Genomic DNA, 20,123 nt, shown 5'->3' with positions numbered 1-20,123 from the left:
TAGTGTGGTGACTTATTTAAAATTTTTTCAAATCTTATTCTTTTTTAAAACATATTTTTATTTACATTTAATCAGAGCATATCTGTACAGCATACAAAATAGTTTTTCCAAGCATGAGTAGAGTATATTAATCTAAAGATATTACCATATACATTATCACCAGATAACTGTTAAATTTTTATATCTTTTAAATGTCCCACTCCCACTTGGGCCAGCAGATGGCATGGTGGTTAAGGCACTGGGCTCCCACATGGCTCACCACAAACCAAGTGGTTCGAGTCCTGAATTCAGAAGCTTGCTTTCTCACTTTCCCTTTCTGATTCTCTCTCTGGTGAGTTAAAAAAATAAGTACTTCTTTTTCAAAACTGTTTTTACTCTGATCCCCTCTCACCCACTATTACCCACCCCTTCTATAGTGTCTCTAGTATCCACAGTTGCTCTCCCTAGTTTTATACCTTCCAGTCTCAGTTTCTGCCATAGAGTGCAGACATTTGGCATATATTAAGCAGAGGCATACAATGCTGCCTTTTCGTAGTCTGGCTTGCTTTGCTTAGCATTAAGTCTTCCATATTCATCTGCTTTGTATCAAATGTTAGAATCTCATTGTTATGGCGGAGTAGTAGTCCATAGTGCATATGTGCCATATTTTTTCAATCCATTCATCTGTTCTTGGACATTGGGGTTGATTCAATGTCTTAGAAATTGTGAATAATGCTGCAATCAACATGGATGTGCAAGTGTTTTTCCAAGTGAGGGTTAAACCCTATTCAAAGGAAACAGATTCAATCATTGTCTTTTAGCTTAAAATTCAGACATATTTGCAGAATTTTTGTATTCCAAAAGAATCAAGGGGGCAAAACATGAGACCTCATCACAAACCAAATTCCAGCTTGTGTTGTTAAGAAATAGTGACTTTGGGCCAGCTAGGTGGCATGGTGATTAAGGCAGCTGGATGCCAAGTGGCCACCTGCATGGCTCAAGTCAGACCAGGTAACTTGAAAAACATGCCAGGTGTGTGTGCCTGTGTGCCCAAAACCCCAAAAGGGGAAAAAGGAGAAGGGTCTGTGGTGTGACCATCCCCCATGGGGGGGGGGGATGCTTTGTCACTTAACCTCTCTATCTCTCTAGCAAATTAAAAAGTGAAAGAGTTATTTCAATAGCTTTCTTGTCACTTGTCACATTCTGCCTCTGGGCAGAATTTGAACTTTCTAAAAGTTTTTTTTGAGAGATTTTTGCTATAGGGCGTATGTGCTCACCAGAGAGGCAGAGACAAAAAGCAAGAAATCACTGCCCCTCTCCAGGAGAAGGCCATACCTCAATCCCTTCTCTTGCATTCTCCTCTCAAGATTTTGAGAATGCACACACATGCACCCAGAGTGAGTCAAACTGCCAGGTCCAAGACTTGATCTGCATCCAGCCATCTTGGAGTCCAGCAACATAACCATTATGCTATCTGCTGGTCCCGGAACTTTAGAAATTTAAAAGGCAGCCCTCCACCTTGAAGTCTATAGCAAAATTAATAAAGGGTAATGTTACCGAAGACATTGTATTACCAAGTGCTATGGAAGGGTTTTGTTTTTGTTTTAATGCCTTGTCTGATAGGAAAATATCAGGAATCAGAGTAAAGTTCATTCACCTCATGTCTAAAGGATAACAAATGCACATATGCGATCAGTTGTATAAACATGAGCCATGAATATTAATGTTGAAATTGGTAGGTTTCTTGCGAGAAATGTGCTCCCCGAACCAGAGAAAGCTCACAGGTTTTTATTTTTCATGTCTGTCTCATGTGATCAAACCATGTTGCATGTATTTGTTTAATGTGTTTGTCTCCCTCTTAGTTTTGTTCAACAAATATTCAAGCGTCTATTTTGTGCCAGACAACCTTATACTTTGGGGGAAAGAGGTGGGGAAGAGAAGTTAGGCCTTTGCAGCCTGAAATCTCATTTAGGTGTGAAGATTAGGCTACTCCTCTTACAAAGTTAAATAGGCTTGAATGATGCCAAGAGGAAGACATCCAGAGCCTTGTAAAAGCTTCAGCCCCAATAGCCAGAATCCCCTCCATTCAGAGCATAGAGCACATGTAAAGGGATATCGCCAGCAGGTAAGAGTTTAATCCAAAAACTTTCTCAAATCTAGTGAGCATATACATAAGCTGTATTATGTAAATGCACCACTGAGGAAGATGAGGTGTCGCCGAAGTAACCCAAGTTCGCTCATCCACACACAAGCCAAACTAGACAAGGTGTGATGAAGGAAAGTGCAGTTTCATTGGCATGTGCAAAGCAAAGAGAGCAGACAGCTAGTGCTGAAAAAGCCTAGACTCCTCAAAGAGGTCCCCGCATGCATTATTTTTAAAAGAATTTTTTTTATTTAACTTTATTTATTCATTTATTTTATTTTAGTTTGATCAGAGAGGGGCAGAGAGAGAGAGTGAGAAAACAAGCTGCCAGGAGTGGGACTTGAACCCAGGTCAGCCATGTGGGAGTCCAGAGCCCTTTACCACTATGCCACCTGCTGGCCCCTCTGCATGCATTTTTAAGGGCTAAGTTAGGGTAGGCATTCTTGGACACACAATCAACTTGACATCAGGTTCAAGAAAGCATGCCATCTTGTGAGCTTTCTTGATTGGTGGATCCTTAAGTAATCAATTTCTATTCTGAGAGGGGACAGTTACCAGGTCTCTGGCACCATTCAGTCTGGGGTCTATTGTGCTCACAGTCAGAAATTTCCATTCTGCAAAACATTGGAAGAATTTGAGTTAAAACTTTATCTTTTCCCAGAATTGTGAGTTTGAGAATCTTATGGCCCTGACCCTTGGCCAATATTAGTTAATTACCATACTATTCTCTAATTCCTGCAGATGAGAAGGCAGAGGGGGGGGGGTTACAAGTTCTTGGGGGAAGAATTTGAATTTGGGAGCATAATGGGAAAAAGGGGTGATGGGCCACACTGTAAATTCATTATCACTTAAAGGTTGTTTGGTCACCAAAGTGGAGTCTCAAGCCTTCAGCCATTAAAATTTAAATGGACCTCTGGGACCAGCAGGTGGCACAGCAGTTAAAGTGCTGGACTCCCACATGACCACCCACGGTTATACATGGCCCACTGTGGTTTGAGTCCCAGAACTGGTGGCTTGAAATTCATGCTGGGTATGTATGCGTGTGTGCCCAAAATCCTGAGAGGAGAATGGAGAAGGGATTGTGGCATCACCCCCAGGGGTAATTTCTCACTTTCCCTCTCACCATCTCTCTCTGGTGAACCAACATGCCCTATAGCAAACAAATAAATAAGTAAAAACTCAATTAAATGTACTTTAAATTCTAAGCAGTTTAGAAAGATAGTTTCCATTCAGCTCTGTCAAGTTGGAGAATTCCCATTTTTTCCTCAACAGAAGGGGAAAATGAGGGCCCAAACTTCTTCGGGACTCACTGCTCAGTTTCAGGAATGGTGGTAGCAAGAGCCACACATCCAGTCGGGGAGGTGTCAGGCTAACATCTGTCCGCTCCCCACCTGTCATCCAACCAGTACCAGTACCTGTTTTACACACAGTATTCACTGCATGTTTTCAATATTTGTCTGTGGGTTCTGTGTAAAATGAAACATTCACTTTCCCTCAGAGGGCCAAATTTATGCAAATCCTAGATCGGAACGAGTACCCATACATTGCTTGCTGTTTTGGAAAGAGCTCATTGAACACAGTAAGGTCCCTTTCAGCTCTAAAGTGCCAAGATTTTACTCTAAGGTACGATCTGCCTTTGTTACATAACACTTAAAGGCAGTTTCCTGTATATTTCATGTGAAAATATAGTTAACTCTTGAATGGCCAAAGTCTGACTACTGAGGCCTCTAGTGTTTCCAACCAGACACCCCATTCCACACCCACAACTATTTCTGGGTATTGTGTAACTGTAACACTTTCACCCAGTGCTAAAAGGATGAGATGAAATAATACAGAATCAATTTTACTACTTTTTAATACCACAGATAAAGTATATGTTGAAGTGCAGATAATCTTAAATCTAAGTATCATTGATGCCAATTCATCCAAAATGAAAATAAAACTCCAGTCTTCAGTTACACAAGTTCTGACAGTTTCCACACCCTTGCATCATGAATGAAAAAGTTACAAAGAAAGAACATTAAAATTAGACATTTTAGGGGGCTGGCAGGTGGTTGAGTCCCATATGTGGAAGCTTGCTTTCTCACTTTCCCTTTCTCTCTCTCTGGTCAAATTAGAAAACAATAGTACATAAAACTAAGTGAATTCTTTTTAAAAAATTAGACATTTATTGAAAATGTTACTATGGGGCCAGCATGAGGCACAGTGGTTAAACAGCTGGATCCCACATGGAGGCTTGAAAATCACACAGGGCATGTGTGCAAGGGTGCCCAAAATCCTCAGAGGAGATTGGAGGAGAAGGGACTGTGGCACGGCCATCCCCCGTGGGGGAGGATGCTTTCTCATTTTCCCTCTCTCTCTCTCTCTCTCCAGCAAGCAGAGCATCCTACAGCAAATTAAACAAACAAAAAAAAAGCTACTTAGTTGTGTGGCATTCTAACCAATTCATATAAACGATCAAAGAATCAAGGGTCAATATGACAATTTTATCTTTAATATATCTGAAAATTAAATATTATTTCTCTAACAATGCAAATGAGATCAAAGATGAGCAACATTAGTGCAAAGCAGCATACTACAGGGAGAAATCTCCCCCCCCACCCCCGCAGTAGAATTATCAGCATTGATTTAAAAATTAACAATTCAAATAGTTGGACAGCAAATAAAAATACATTTATTTGGTTCTTATTTTCGAAATCACCAGGTTACATGGCTTTCTACCTGAGAAATTCAACCAAATGAAACAAAAGACATTGACAGGTTTTTAGCTTTTTTCTTACAGCACTACAGCAGCACGTCTGTGTAAAAACATGAAAACACCTATTTAAAAAGACAAAGTTTTAAACTTCAGGCCCTTATTTGATAAGACACAGAAAAGAAAAAGATATGATGAAATACTTTTGCACCACTTAAATATAAGCATAACAGCACAACAAAGAATAACCATGTTAATTAATAGAGTATGACTATAATATTTTTCCATTCTTTTCATTCCTTATTAAGCTGTTCAACTGAAAAGCAAGAGAGAAATTGTTCTCTTTCTTGTTTAAGGCCTACACACAAAAAAGAGGTTGACTCAAATCTAGAATGATTACCACAAGACAGATAATATAAAGTCAGGGTTGTACAGAAAGTAAACAGAAAACCAGTATTTTTACTTTCTTCTAGGTCCCAGGACAGTATTTTGCAAACAATCAAAACAAGAAGAAGATGAGATAGCACCGGTTCTATTATACAAAAGGAAACAATTGTACATGCCATATCCTGCGATTTCTTTTCTCTGACTTTGTACTGAGCAGCAAATTGCTTCTGTGCCTAAAAACTCTGCAAAGAAAACGGATCAAAACAGACTGAACTGAGATTTTTTTTTTTCCAAAACCAGCATAGCTGCTTTCCATTACAAATCCATAGTGTTCTTTGTTGTAGTGGCATGAAACATGAAAAACTAAAGAGGCAGCTTTTCACTGAAGGAGAATATACCTAGTTAGCAGAAGTTGTCTGACAAAATACAAGCTGTTAGTAGTTTAAAAGGCTATTCTGGACAACAGTACTTTGAACATTAATAGTCATTGCTAGTCCTCAAAGGAGAAAAGGCACTGGCCCCGTGAGCGATTTTTCAGATTTGACAAGCCAAATCTCGTTTTGATGGCAGAGTCACTGGCTCAAAAGTGAAATTGAAGATAAAAGAGTCAACAAATTTATTGGTTATTATCTTAATAATAAACATGATCTGTTCTATTACATTCTTTTCTGAAATTTTTTCCTGTACTAACACACCTCTACTTAGAAGTTATCAAAAGAGATCAATGAAGTCACTTGTGACTCTTACTTCAAATAAACGAGGAGATTTTGGAGCTCCTTAAGACACTAAGTTGCTCAAGAGGGCTCTTGCAACAATGTGGGCAGCCACACTGACTGGCATTCTTCCTGGCTCTACCAGCTCGTACTGTCCTAAAGAATATCAAATGAAGACTATTTGAAATGAACTGTGTTCTATGAAAATGTTGCCCTCCACTGCTTCTATGGGTTAAAAAATCACCCTTTTTTTGTTTCAGGCAGTCTCTAATCTCATTCATATCTTCACTTGCCAAGTTAGGTATAGCTTTGTTGGGTGGGGGAAAAGTCATCTACAGCTCCTGAGGTCCTAAATCCAGTATAAGGCAGAATGAATCAGCCAAGCTCTCTCTAGAACATGCACTGCGCTGAGATGTAAATCTTTAAGAATCTATAAAATATCTCAATTTAAAAACATATTTAAGAAGTCCAAAACCAGTAGATAAAAAGATAAATTGCTTATGTTGAGTTTACAAATCCTACACACGTATAATTTTTTCCCCAGCTAGAAAACTATGGGCTTTTCTCTTGATTCTTCCTAACTCCATGGCATTATTGGGGATTAGGGAGGCACTTGTTACTGTGTTATAAAAGTCAATTTGGGGATATTCAGTGACTTTTTACAAACTGATGTCACCCAACCCTGAGTGAAAGGATTACATAACCTGAAATGGAATACTGTACCATCCAAATGCCATCATTGGTCCCCGAGGATCTTTCAATATTTCCTTTCGTCAATCCCACTGGTTATATCACTTCAAACCTGTTGCTTTTCTGGGATGAAAAGACATGGGGTTCTTAAAACAAAATGAAACTCTGTTAATGGTCCCTTATCTATTTAAACATACAAAGACAATCTGAGCCCCTTTTACAATTCTTCTCCAAGACTTTTTCTCTGAAAAGGACAGCTCTTTGAGTACTATGACCATATGAATATGATTAATTTCCTCTGGTGGGTGTTCATGAAGCTCTCTTAGTCATGAAGAAGTCTTTTATATGTTCTAGCTGTCATCTCTTTTTTTATCTATAAATATTTCTACAAAAGTCAGAAACATTTGTTACTACGCATGATATTTCCGACCAAATCTAGCAGGTGAAAGATCCTATTCATTCACTGTTGTCCTCTTTGAAGATAAATGATACCAAATGATGATGTTATGACAGCTAAAGAGCCACAGAGGGCTATCTCAACCCTTCTCGATGGTAATCTGCTCCTTCGCTGGCACCAAATTAAAGTTGCAATCAAACTGGAGAAACATCTGTCCTTGGATCCAGAAGTTTAGCAAGTGCATTGTTTTACTCAACTTTAGAATCTGGATGTTTCGTATTTCCAAAACTTGCCAACGCACCTGCAGTCACTGTGATCTATGCTTTAAACTTTGGCAAGAGACACTAGGTTTTGCATTTGACCCTGCTCAAGCGTTTAAATCCTTCTCTCTTGCTCTGTAGTTGCTAACTACATAGCTATATTTGGTTTTATGGTTTTTCCTTGTGAATTGTCTCTTGTGAACAAGAGTGTTCCTGGTCTAATGGCCATTAAAACATTTGAAAATATAAAGAGCTAGTGTAGTTGTTTCCTACATAGCTTCTACAGTCAATGTGCTCCTGAACGTTATGCCTAATATAATAATTACCAGAACTGAGCATGAAATCTTTAGAATTCTCATGTCTTTGAAGCCTTCTTGCATCCTGGTAATATTCTGACTTCCACAGAGTCTCTCTTCTTTTGGTACCATCTCCCAAATAGAAAGCATTAGCACTTTTGGATGATGTTATTGGCACACGAGAAGGTCTATAGTTCACTTTCGGGTTAAATGTCCTGCTGCTAAACCTCCTCCGCTTTCTTGTGATGTCCTCTAACAGATCACCAGAACTGGATTCATAGTAATAGCCTTCATCAAACAAGTATTTGGGGGCTACTTTTTCCCTCTTTTTGCTGTTGTTCTCATCTCTAATGGAACTGTTTTCGCTTTCAAGCCATGAATATCTCAGTTCATACTTGGACCTCTTGCCTGGTGTCCTAAGCTTGTATTTAGAGTATTTTTCCTCTCCATCATGTTTCCACTCTGAATATAAGATCTGCTGACTTGACCTAGTTTCTTGTTTGCAAGTGAGGATTTCATCAGTGTCAAGAGATCCTTTTTCTGGGGAGCTATGATATGTGGCCACGGATTTCTCTTCCTCCTCTTTGTTTACACTAAGGGTTTCACTGAAGCATTCAGAATCACTACTGATCTCCTCTAAGAAATCTGTCAACTGCAACTCTAAGCTTACCGACCTGCAGGGTGAGGAAACTTGGCTTTTCCTTGTGGCTTCGGAACCTCTCACCTGGTGAGTGTAAGTCTTTTCCAACAGATGGCTCTTTTCACCACCTGGGGACAGCTGATCACCAGCTTCACTGGCTGTATCCTTGCAATCATTTTGAAACTCATCAGTTGATTCCTGGGCATAACCCACATTTTCTCTCTTTTGTGGTTTATGCTCAGGATCCTGAGCACAAATGTTTGACCAGTAATCATCTTCTTGATACTGTTCTCTCCTTTCCAGGTTTTGCATTTGGTTCAAACTGGTTGAGTGATGCCTATGTCTTCTCAAATGGATCTGAAATCCACTTCCCTTAGTATGGACATCCCTCTCCCACTGGCATGGGCTTTCCATGTGAGCTGGTTCTAGGCAGACACGGGCGTATTCTGGAGTTTGATAATAGTTTAACAGATAGTCAATAAACTCATCTGTTTCATAGATCTTCTGTTTCCTGTCACAGTCTCTCTCAGATAATGCAGAAGAACAGGATTTATCAGAACGGTAGTGGTCTTTCTCAAGAGACTGATCCTGAATCGTTGTAATCTGCAAGGAATTCTGGTCAGAAGACAAATTATAATTGTACCCATCAGTTAATAATGTTCCAGTTCTCTCTTTTCTAGGTGAGTATCTTAATTTTTTTTTCCCAAGGTGGTGGGAAGATATATGTAAGTGAGCCCTAGTTCTTTTCTTCATTTTCTGTTTCCGTTTATTGTCTGACTTTGTGACCTCATATTCGGGCATTTCCTCCTGATTTGGAAGATGCTGAATGTTTAATTCTTCCTCTTCCAGAGTTTCAAATGTCTTCCCTGGAACATGATTACCTTTGGGGCCTGTATCGTCCACCTCCTGTGGGTTAAACTGTGTGGATCCCTTCAAAGAAAAAGGTTAAAAATCTCACATGAGAAACCAAACAGATATAAAACTTCCAAAGATCAATGGGCTTTCTGGCACTGTTCTGAAGAAACTTCTAATATCTGGGATAGATCCAAATTAGGAACAATGTTGCACTGAGGAAATAGGAAGTACAAAATGCAATGACTGAGCTGGCCCCATAACTCAGTGATTAAGGGAACCAGATCCCACATGGCACTGTGGTTCAAATCCCAGCCCCGGTGGCTTAAAAAACATGCCAGGTGCCTGTGTTAGCAGGCTAAAATCCTGACGGGAAGGAGAAATGGAGGAAAAAAGATTGTGATATGACCATGCCCTGTTGAGGGGAAAGCTCTCTCTCTCTCTCTCTCTCTCTCTCTCTCGTGCGCGCGCGCGCACGCACATGTGCCCTACAGCAACTAAAAATGAATTACTTATTCTAATGTGAGCAACTGTTACTAGGTCTGTAACCATCCTTACATCAGAAGGCACCATACTTAACATGACCTTCAAAGCACATGACCCTGTTTTCACTTGGTCAGAAATGGAAGAGCCTACCATTCTACATACTGTGCTAGGAGTTGCAAATACTAAGAAGAGTGAGAAATGCTCTACAGCCCACCCAGGAAAATCCCAGTACAAGAATGATGGATGAAATGTGTGACTAAAAAGGCCAACTGGCTTAAAAGATAAACTCTTTCTGTTTTTTATTCCAACCTCTTACCATAAATTGCAGGCGAGGCTGCCTCTGTGTTGCTCTGCTTTGCCCACCTCAGGAAGAAACAAGATGGAAAGTAGAAAATGTGGCCGGGACAGCAGTTCTGTGTGAGGTCATGTCTGTGGTACTATCTGCTCTGCACAACCTCAGAGCAGGTGAAAGGTGCTGCTTTTCACACAGCACACAATGCCTACTCATTATCTGGGATTAAAATCTGGGGACTACATAACCAGTGTCTGTATCAATGGGGCCAAGAATCAGACACCACATTTAAAGAGACAAATTCTTTAAAAAGGAGTCACCCTTGGTGGTTATGAAGGTAAACCAAAAAATTCCATCTAGCCTTGTTATTAATATAAATGTAAATGTGAGTTTTTCTGATCCTGATTTCACTGCTTGATCATTTACACTAATAGGAAAGAGGCCAAGACCAAAAATATATTAAATTAATTCTATGCAATATTAATGGCATTCACTACTCATATAAGGTTTCCAAGAAGTTCAGGGAAATGCATATTATGAATAAACTATACATGGACTTCAAATTTTTTGTACTGATATGAACTCATACTTTTATCCCATTTCTCCACATACCTTTTGAAGTCCCCTCATACTATTTGAAAATACTGACTATGGGGGCTCACATCCGGAGACTTCCCTGAGTATGCCAGGCATGCACATGCCTATTATCGAGAGCTGGCTGAGGCTGGGGGTGGACTGAAGCATTAAGACCCTATTGGGGGGCCAGCAGGTGGCACAGTGGTTAAGGCACTGGACTCCCGCATGACTGACTGTGGTTTGAACCCCAGATCTGGCAGCTTGAAATTCATGCCAAGCATGTGCATGCCCAAAATCCCTGGAGGAGAAGGGATTGCTGTGTGGCCAAACCTTCTGGGGTGATTTCTCACTTTCTCTCTCACTGTCTCTGTCTCTCTCTAGTGGATGCACATATCCTATGCAAAAACCTTTTTAAAAAGACTCTATTGGGGATTCTCTCTCTCTTTCTTGCTCACTTGTGGAATAAATAAATCAATAAACTTTAAAAAATAAATAAAAATACAGCTTATAGATTTTTAAATTAACACTTGGGGAGCCTTCCTGTCTTTTAATCCAGGACATCTGCTGAGTCTCACTATCTCTACAAGCTCAGGAAGGAAAAGAAACACCTTCCAAAAGCAAATCCTCGAAACAAAACAATTGCTTTATGAGGTGAGACATTCCTTCTCAAATAGTTTAAGACTAGACTAACATGAGCTTGCTACAAGGGTCAAGGCTTTCCCGTCTCATCCAAGCCTGTTACAGATGAATGGCTACATAAATAGAAAACTATAAACCTAATGACCATACTATCGATTTCTTCTCCCTGGCATTTTTCTGTTACATTCATTAGGAACTTAGAAATGTAGATAAACTAGCTAAATTGCTCTAGGTAATAGTTTAGAAATGTGTGTGTGTGTGTGTGTGTGTGTCTGATGGCAGAGTTGAGACACAATTCCCTTAGTGAATGCGGATCTCTCTTTTGTAAATCCACAATTAGAGTTATTAGAGATTTGCCTATTTAAGATTAACCCCAATGGATGCAATGAGCCTTCCGTGGAGTCCATTTTCAATAGGCCACTGCTAGAATGCAAAGGTGATATCTGAGCAAGTTAGTACCCACCAAAACTGAAGAACAATTGGGAAATAGCCTTACTGCAATTTTCCTCAGGAGTACCCGCAGCAACCGAAGGCCCCCCCCCCGCCTCTGAGCCAGCAGGTACTTCCTCTCCTCCCACTCCTCTGAAGAGTCCGGCTCCTGAGGTGCCTCAGCTTTGCCTTTGTCCTTCTGTTTCCTTTGTCGGTGTCTGTCCCTTTCCTTCAGGGCTCGCTTCCTGACCCTGGCCTTCTTCCTCTTTTCCTGGGCTTTCCTCTCCTCATCTTTTCTTTTTCTGGACAATAATTAAGATTAAACCATTCAGAAGGTATTTATTAAGCATTTGATCTCCTACCTCTTTCTCCCCACCAGAGGAGAACAGATCATTTAAGTTTCCAGGAATCTATCACTGCTAATCCCAGGGACAGCATAGACCAAAAAAAAAAAGTATTAAGAAAAACATGAGGGACAAGCCTAGGGCCTGCTAGTTAAGGGAGCTGGCTCCCACATGGCCAGCCACACAGTTGTGTCCTGGACATGGCAACTTAAAACACACTGGGTGCATGTGCATGTACATACATGTGTATGCAAAGTCCCAAAAGGATGAGGCAATGGAAGAGAGGGGATTGTGGCATGACCATGCCCCATTGGGGTGCTTTATCTCCCACTCTCTCTGGTGAGTACACATGCCCTTTGGTGATTTTAAAAAATGACATGGGGTCAGTCCTAGAGCCTAGCAGTTAAGAGAGCCAGATCCCACGTAGCCAACCACAGTTCAAATCCTAGCCCTGCCATGTTTCAGAAAGTGTGTATGTGTGCCCCAAATCTCAACAGGGTGGAGAAATGGAGGATAAAAAAATGTGGTATGACCATACCCCATCGGGATGAGCTTTCTTCCTCTTTTTCTCTGGTTCTCTGTCTCTCTGGCAATTGTGCATGCCCATTAGCAATTAAAAAAAAAGAAAAAAGAAAAGAAAGACACAATTTGGCCAACTAGAAGCATGTAAAGGAGACCTTATGCAGAGATAGAATATCAAAATAAAGAAAGAAATAAAAAGAATGCTATAGAATTCAAAGGAGGGCTCTCTAGCCTCCAAGTTCTCAAACTACAAGCAAAGATTACAGGATCCAACTTTCATAATGAAAATTATATGGGTCCTGAGATCTAAACCTGTGAGTTGGCTTCACACAGGCAAGTAAAAATGAGTCAAAGCACTCAGAAAATCTTCAGGGTGAGAACTGGTCCTTGGTACATTTTACTTAACACAGTATACCATTAGAAACACATACTAGCTTAGAAGGATATTAGCTTTTTTTTTTTCAATTGCTGCGCTCAGGAAATTAGAATTTTTTCAGTTAGGTTCTTATGACAAAGTGGGGAAGGAGAAAGAGGGGTCAATTACCTGAGTCAGGATTTAGTCAAAAGCTAGAGGATTATCTGACTTGGATGTTCAACCTGAATTTGGGAAGGGAAATATTTATTTTTGGGGGGCTCAAACTCTGGCCAAGTTTCACAGATGTGATTGACCTTGGGTAATTCTTATCCCAATGGTCAAAAATGTAAGGGGCTCATGGAAGGGTATTCTTTATCTCCTTTTTTGAACAGCAATAATTCACATGAAATGATTGAAAGAATAAGTATGTGCAAGGAGGACTCAGGAGATAATATTAGTTCCCAATAGTTATAGCCCATCTGTACCTTTTTTTTTTTTAGTTTTTGTTGTTGTTGTTGTTTGTTTGTTTGTTTTAGTTTTCGCTATAGGGTGTATACACTTGATAGAGTCAGAAGGAAAGTGAGAAATCACCCCCCAGAGGGGATGGCCACACTGTAATCCCTTCTTCAATCTCCTCTCAGGATTTTGGGCACACATACATACATACCCAGAGTGATTTTCAAGCTGCTGAGTCCAGGACTCAAACCACAGAGTCCACTATATGGGATGCAGGTGCCTTAAACTCCATGCCACCTGCTGACCCAATCCATTAGCCCTTTCTAAGCTCAAATCACTGAATTGAGAAACAATGATAAGCTCAAAGAAATAAATATTGAAGCTCCTTAAACGCAGAAAAAATTTAGGCCAACAAGAAAAAATGGTCCCCAAAATGCCATATCTTCTTGCCAAAGGGTAAGTTTAATCATTTACCATTTTACAGAAGAAACCTATGTTTTTCTTTTTAAATTTTAAATCAGTAAGCTAGGTAATGTTGGTAGATTTTAGGAGTCAAGTGGCAACACAGTAGTAAGACAGTTGGACGCACATGGGAAAGGTCCTACGTTTACCTCCTGGGACCTCTCTGTGTGTGCTGGGCACACATGTGCCCATGATCCAAGACAGCTGGGAATAGGAGTGGATCGTGGCATGAAGATCCTGTTATGAAGATCCTGTTAAGGATGCGCCCACCCTCTCATGAAATAAATAAGTAATCTTTTTAAAATATTGGTACATTTTAGGTCAATTGGTAAAATTTTTAATTTGTTAGAGCTAGAATTTTCTCTATGAAAGTTCCTGGTACATTTTTCGTTGTTCTGTTTTGTATCATTTCTTTCCAGATATCTTAATCTAGCTAGTCCCATTATTTCCTAATTACTTGTTCTCCCTGACAAACTTTAAAGTGTCTTATTTTCAGGATTAGTAGATGGTGTAATGGTTACATTGCTAGACTCCCACATAGTCAATTGCAGTTTGAGTTCCGGACCCAGCAACTTAAAACTCACACTGGGCACGTGTGCATGTGTGCTCAAGATCCCAAGGGGAGAATAGAGGAGAAGGGACTGCGGCATGGCCATCCCCCTGGGGGGTGATTTCTCACTTTCTGCCTCTCTGCCTCTCTAGAGAGTGCATGTGTCCTAAAGCAAAAATCTCTTTTTTTAAAAAAAAAAAGGTGTCTTATTTTCAACTACTTTATCATTTTGGTTTTATAACAACACAACTAAAAGACTATAGCCTTCAATGGAGTTATTTTTCCAATATGCAATGATTCCTGCCCCCCTAACTCAATGTTAGGTATCAAGTACAGCCATTCACCCAAAGGGATTAATCCGTAAATCAAAAGAACATACCTTTGTTAAAGTTCATTTACTTACCTTTCAGCCACTTCCTCTTCTCTTTTCTTTTCTTTTTTCCTTTCTTCCTCCAGTTCTTGTAATTTTAGTCTTTCCTGATTTCTCCTCCTTATAGCTCCTTCACTGAAGTGTTTGGTTGTATCAAACATAACCTGCCCCCAAACAATTCGAAGTTTCATTAGAAAGTTTGACAGCTGGTTGGCTGTGCTCCAAGCCAGATAGATAAAATTAAGATGGTACATGAAAACTCAAAACCCATTGTATCCTGGGCCTGCTCAGTGGCACAGCAGTAAAAAGTTGCTTAAGCAAAGCTGGATCCATACAGATCACAGGTTTGATTCTCTAGTCAACTTGTACATACCGGGTGCATGCATCCATGAGCCTGGCTGGCTGGGAAGACTGGGGGTGGAGTGTGGCGTTAGACCCTGTTGCAGGTGCCTGTCTTCCCTTTCACTCTCACTTATTCTCTGTCTCTCAATTAAACTTTAAAAAAGTGAATTCAATGTGCACTCCTTACATCCTAGTACCCATACTATTCCACTGCTTCTCAGCCACCAGTTGAACATTACTTGGGGACTCCAGAACTTTCTTTAGCAGAACCCTTGAATAAGTATATCAGACCATCATCTTAAATGCATACAATTTTGTTGGTTAATCATACCTCAATAAAGCTGTAAATCACAATGCTTGAGCTGACTTCATATATGATCATATAAGTAGCATCCATGCTGCCATCATAGGCACAGACTGAGTAATGTGAGTATATTACCTATGGTTTGTTCCAAAGATCAACTGAGTGCATGTATTTTGTGGGTCACTGGAAAAGTCATGACATATTTTCCTGTTTTTCTATGCAAAAATGTACCATGACTTTTCCAACGACCCAACATCTTATCACTAGAGACAAAAATAATCAAAAAGTGAGTCTTTTTGAGTGTGTGTGTGCATGCACGCATGCCTTGCTGGGGATCAGGGGAAGCAAAGAGTCAAGAAATCTTACCTAATGAGATATAAGATCTGTCTATCATGATTATTACACTACTTTTCAAATCTTGAACTAAACTGAAAGTCAGATTGAAGCACTATAAAATGGACTTTTTAAAAAAAAATAAAAGAAGATAGAGTAGCCTTTTAAGTATGTATGAGATTGGGCAAGCTGGGTAGTATAGTGAAGCACTTGTGCATATGGAGCTGGATACCACATGGCTGACCAAGGTTCAAATCCCAGCCCTGGAAGCTTGAAAAACATGCCAGATGAATATGCATTTGTGACCCAAATTTTGACAGGTTGGAGAAATGAAGGAAAGTGGATTGTGGTGTGACCATGCCCCATTGGGGGATGAGTTCTGTCTCTCTGAGGAATGTATGTGCATACTAGCAAAATTTTTAAAAAGTTTTAAAAATGTATTAAAAATGGTAAACAAATTCATGATCTTAGTTACCTCTGAGGGGCGAGAGGGAAATATGCTTGAGAATAGGCATTTGGAGGGATCTTACTAGTCATACTTTACTTTTTAAGTAGTGGAACATGGACAGTCATTACAGTATTTGTTATACCTTTTGTCTGACTGAATATCTCTTCATTTACAAATATGCCTTTTTTAATTGCCAGAGGGTATGCTCGCTCACCATGAGGGAGAGGAAGAAAGCACCCCCCAATGGGGTGTGGTCATGGCACAATCCCGTCTCCTTCATTTCTCCATCCTGTTGGGATCTGGGACAAGCACATACACGCCCAGTGTGTTTTTCAAGCTGCCAAGCTAGGACTAGTACTGAGCAGTCAGCCATGTGGGATCTGGCTCTGTTAACCACTAGGCCATGGGGCCAGCCCTATAAATACACATTTTTACATAAGGAGCCACACACACACACATATGCACACAAACACACACACATTGAGTCATACACTGGAAGGTGAAAGTCCAAATTCATGCTAAAAACTGATATAGAAAAAAAGGGTTTAGTTGCATCTTTTCCACTGGCGGGTTAAGACTTCACTTCAAGTAGATTACCAAAGCATGCAGACATCAATGAGGTGACATGATTAGATAAACAGGCTGATTTTGAAATAAAGGATCCAGTTTGTTAGAATTATTTTGTAGCAGTATACCTGACAGACATCCTGAAAATGTAAGTTGTGACCCCGTGAGTCACGGGGAGTAAATAAACTGCTCTCCTTGAGGTTTCGAACTGCATGTATCCCTTTCTCTCTCAGCAACTTGTCAAATATAATAAGCATATGAGATAGTTCCATAGGGGCCATGAAGAATCCTTTAATGCCTTCCAGAAGTTGGATCAGCGCCTGAGATTATAACAACCATCACTTTAAAATCACAGTTTGCAGCATGCCTGATAGCAGAAGAATGAATGTTCAAATCAAGATTATTTTTCTTCCTAAAGATCCATTTATTAAGGACAACATAAGTCTTTAAAATTAACTGTTGATCAGAGTCTGGTGGGTCTAAGGAAATTTATTCTAGATGTTTCCTTCTAGCTTTTATTCAGGATCACCTGAACAGTGGAAAATAAAAGAAACTCTGGCTACTTTTTCCCTTAATGTTACATGCCAGAGCTTTCCCATCATCTCCTTTAAGCATCAGCTTCATGCCTCGAAGGGACTCCATGGCTTTTACAAAGTCAGTTGACTCTTGGTACTGTATAAAGGCCTCGAAAGTCTGCAAGCCAAAGCTAAAACCCCCAAAGCTTCCACCAGTCATCACTTCCCTGTAGGGGTCAAGCATAGGAATATCCACATTCTTGATCTTCCCAAAACTTTCAAAGACAACTCGAAGGATCTCTTCACATGGCTTTTCCCCACTTGAACCTTTGGGTGCAAACCACTTACAGGGCAAGCCTTCAAAGTATATGGAATCTGGGTTTTTATCGACGTCCTGCTCTTCAGCCCCATCACTCAGTGAGGCCCCTTTTTCCTTGGGGAATTGTTCCCAATCTCCCTGGGCATCTGTAGCCACTACTTTTAAGTCCATTTTCAAACCATTTAGCTTGATGATCTTCCCATGCAACTTTGCCTTCAGGATCTGAACCAAACTTCGGGTTTCAGCCTCCCCCTCAAATCGGATAAAGTCCTTTGTACTCTTTGATAGCCGCACTGTGGTGAACTGGTCAGGGCAAATCAGGCTCTTCAGCTGGTCAAGAACTTCCCAGTTAGAAAAGGGCCTCACATGTTCTACACTCTCTGGGAGCAATACATTGATCATCAATTTTGCTATGGGCTTGAGGTAGAGGTGTTGAGCTGCACAGAGCTCTGTAGCTTCAGAGTTATCATACACCACCGTGACTGTCATGGTGTCCTCAGACCACCTTAGAGGGCAAAAAAGAAAATGTTGATAAATGGAGCAAAACATAGATTTGAATTGTGAAATGGTGCTAGCATTGCTGTACTTAGGTCCAATTCATAGGGAGAGCCTGCTATGGGTAGGATTAAAATAATATCTTACAACTACTGGAACTAACAAGTAGTTACAGCAGGATTGCAGGATACAGGTTAATACAAAAAAGTCAATAGCTTTCAGTAACATGTACATTAGCACTTTAAACAATGAGGTACTTAGAAACCTCACAAAATATGTACAAGATCTATATAAAGAAAACTACAAATGTCTGATAAAAGCTATCGAATAATTAACCATGTGGTCCATGGATAGGAAGAATCAAGATTTCAGTTTTTCCCCACTTGATCTATAGTGTATACGAACAAATGGGTTGTAAAGTTTACATGGGGTGACAAATGACCCAGAATAGCTAACTCAATATTGAAGGAGCAGAACCAAGTTGGAGGCCTGACACTAACCAACTTTAAGACTTACTTTAAAGCTTCAATAAGGTAATACCGCACAAAACAGTGTGGTATTGGTGAGAAAAAGTAAGACAAATAGATTTATGGAGCAGAGTATAGAGTCCAGAAATAGACCCATAGAGTCAACTGATCTTTTGAAAAAGGAACAAAGACAATACAATGGAACAAAGATAGCCTGTTCAATAAATGGTGCTGGAACAAATGGACATCCATATGACCTTGGTTTGGGCGATGACTTTTCACATGTAACACTAAAGGAACAATCCATGAAAGAAATAATTGATAAGCTGGACTTCATTAACATTTAACACTTCAGTTCTGCAAAAAGACACTGTCAAGAAAATGAAAATACAAGTCACAGACCGGGAGAAAACATTTGCAAAAGACCTGTCAGATAAAGAACTGTAATGAAAGGACTCCTAAAATTCAATGATAAGAGTATAATTTAATCATTTGAAAATGAGCCAAAGACCTGAACAGATGCCTCACCAAAAAAAAAAAAAAAAGATATAAAGGTGGCAAAAAAGCAAATGAAGAGATGCTCCATGTCCTAAGTCATGAGGGAAGTGCAAATTAGAACAAGTCTTCACTACACATTTAGAATGATCAAAATCTAGAACACTGACCACATCAAATACTGATGAGGAAGTGAAGCAAGAGAAACGCTTAGTCTTTGTTCATGAGAATGCAAAATGGTACAGCCACTTTGGGAAGGCAATTTGGCTGTTTCTTACAAAACTAAACATACTCTTGCCATATGATCCAGCAATCACACTCCTTGGCATTTACCCAAGGGAACTGAAAACTGTATCTCCACAAAAACCTGCACGTGGATATTTATAGAAGCTTTATTCATAACTGCCAGAAGCTGGAAGCAACTAAGATGTTCTTCAGTAGGTGACCGGATAAATAAACCGTGGTACGTCTAGACAGTGAAATATTATTCAGAGCTAAAATAAAATGAGCTATCAAGCCATGAAAACACATGGAGGAAACTTGTACATTAGTGCATGTTGCTAAGTGACAAAAGCCAGAATGAAAAAAACTACATATGGTATGATTCCAACTATATGATGTTCTGGGAAAGGTAAACAATGAAAAGATCAGTGGTTACCAGGGGTTAGAGTGGAGAGAGAGGATGAATAAGCCAAGAGCAGGGGACTTTTAGGGCAGTAAAACTGCTCAGTATGATATTATAATGGTGGATACATGCCATTCGACATGTGTCCAAACCCACGGAATGTACAACACCCAGAGTGAACCCTAATGTAAACTATGGACTTTGAGTGATAATGATGTGTCAATGCAGGGTTATCAACTCTAACAAATGTAGTAACTCTGGTAGGGGATGCTGCTAATGGAAGAGGCGACGTGTGTGAGGGCAAGGGGTATATGGGAAGTCTCAGTATCATCTCAATTGTCCTGTAAACTTAAAACTTCTCTAAAAGATAAAGTCTGTAAACAAATCATATCTAGTATTTATTTAATAACATTTGTTTAATGTACTTTAGACCTGTCAAAGAGTTTTCATATACTATGTCTCTTTAACCATTATGAGACACATGATTTAACCATAAGGAGGCAAACCACTGTGTTAAAAAATAGAGATAATGGCATTTCTGGGCAGATTAAATGACTGAGTTAAGGTGAAATCCTTAGAATAGTGCCTAGTACACAGGAAGTTCTCAATAAAATATAAAGTTATAATTTTAACTATTGATGGTAGTAGTCTTTATCTCATTTAATTCATGAAGAAACCTG

The 20,123-nt window shown here is 39.8% G+C and overlaps 1 protein-coding gene across 1 annotated transcript in view; it reads right to left on the bottom strand.

Moving 5' to 3' along the window:
- Nucleotides 1–4,534: 4,534 nt before the first annotated feature.
- Nucleotides 4,535–20,123, bottom strand: part of LOC102495724 (A-kinase anchor protein 17B) — a 38,750-nt gene continuing 23,161 nt past the window's right edge. Inside the window, exons 3-6 of the mRNA XM_014584106.2 lie at nucleotides 17,100–17,866; nucleotides 14,567–14,699; nucleotides 11,542–11,776; nucleotides 4,535–9,130 (exon numbers count right to left, since the gene is read on the bottom strand). Coding sequence (XP_014439592.1) covers nucleotides 7,493–9,130; nucleotides 11,542–11,776; nucleotides 14,567–14,699; nucleotides 17,100–17,866 — 2,773 coding nt within the window. The 3' untranslated portion in view covers nucleotides 4,535–7,492. The remainder of the gene's footprint in view (nucleotides 9,131–11,541; nucleotides 11,777–14,566; nucleotides 14,700–17,099; nucleotides 17,867–20,123) is intronic.

The sequence above is a fragment of the Tupaia chinensis genome, unplaced genomic scaffold, assembly GCF_000334495.1.
Source record: "Tupaia chinensis unplaced genomic scaffold, TupChi_1.0 Scaffold145659_1, whole genome shotgun sequence".
Classification (NCBI taxonomy): Eukaryota; Metazoa; Chordata; class Mammalia; order Scandentia; family Tupaiidae; genus Tupaia; species Tupaia belangeri.
This window is presented reverse-complemented; position numbering and strand designations above follow the sequence as displayed.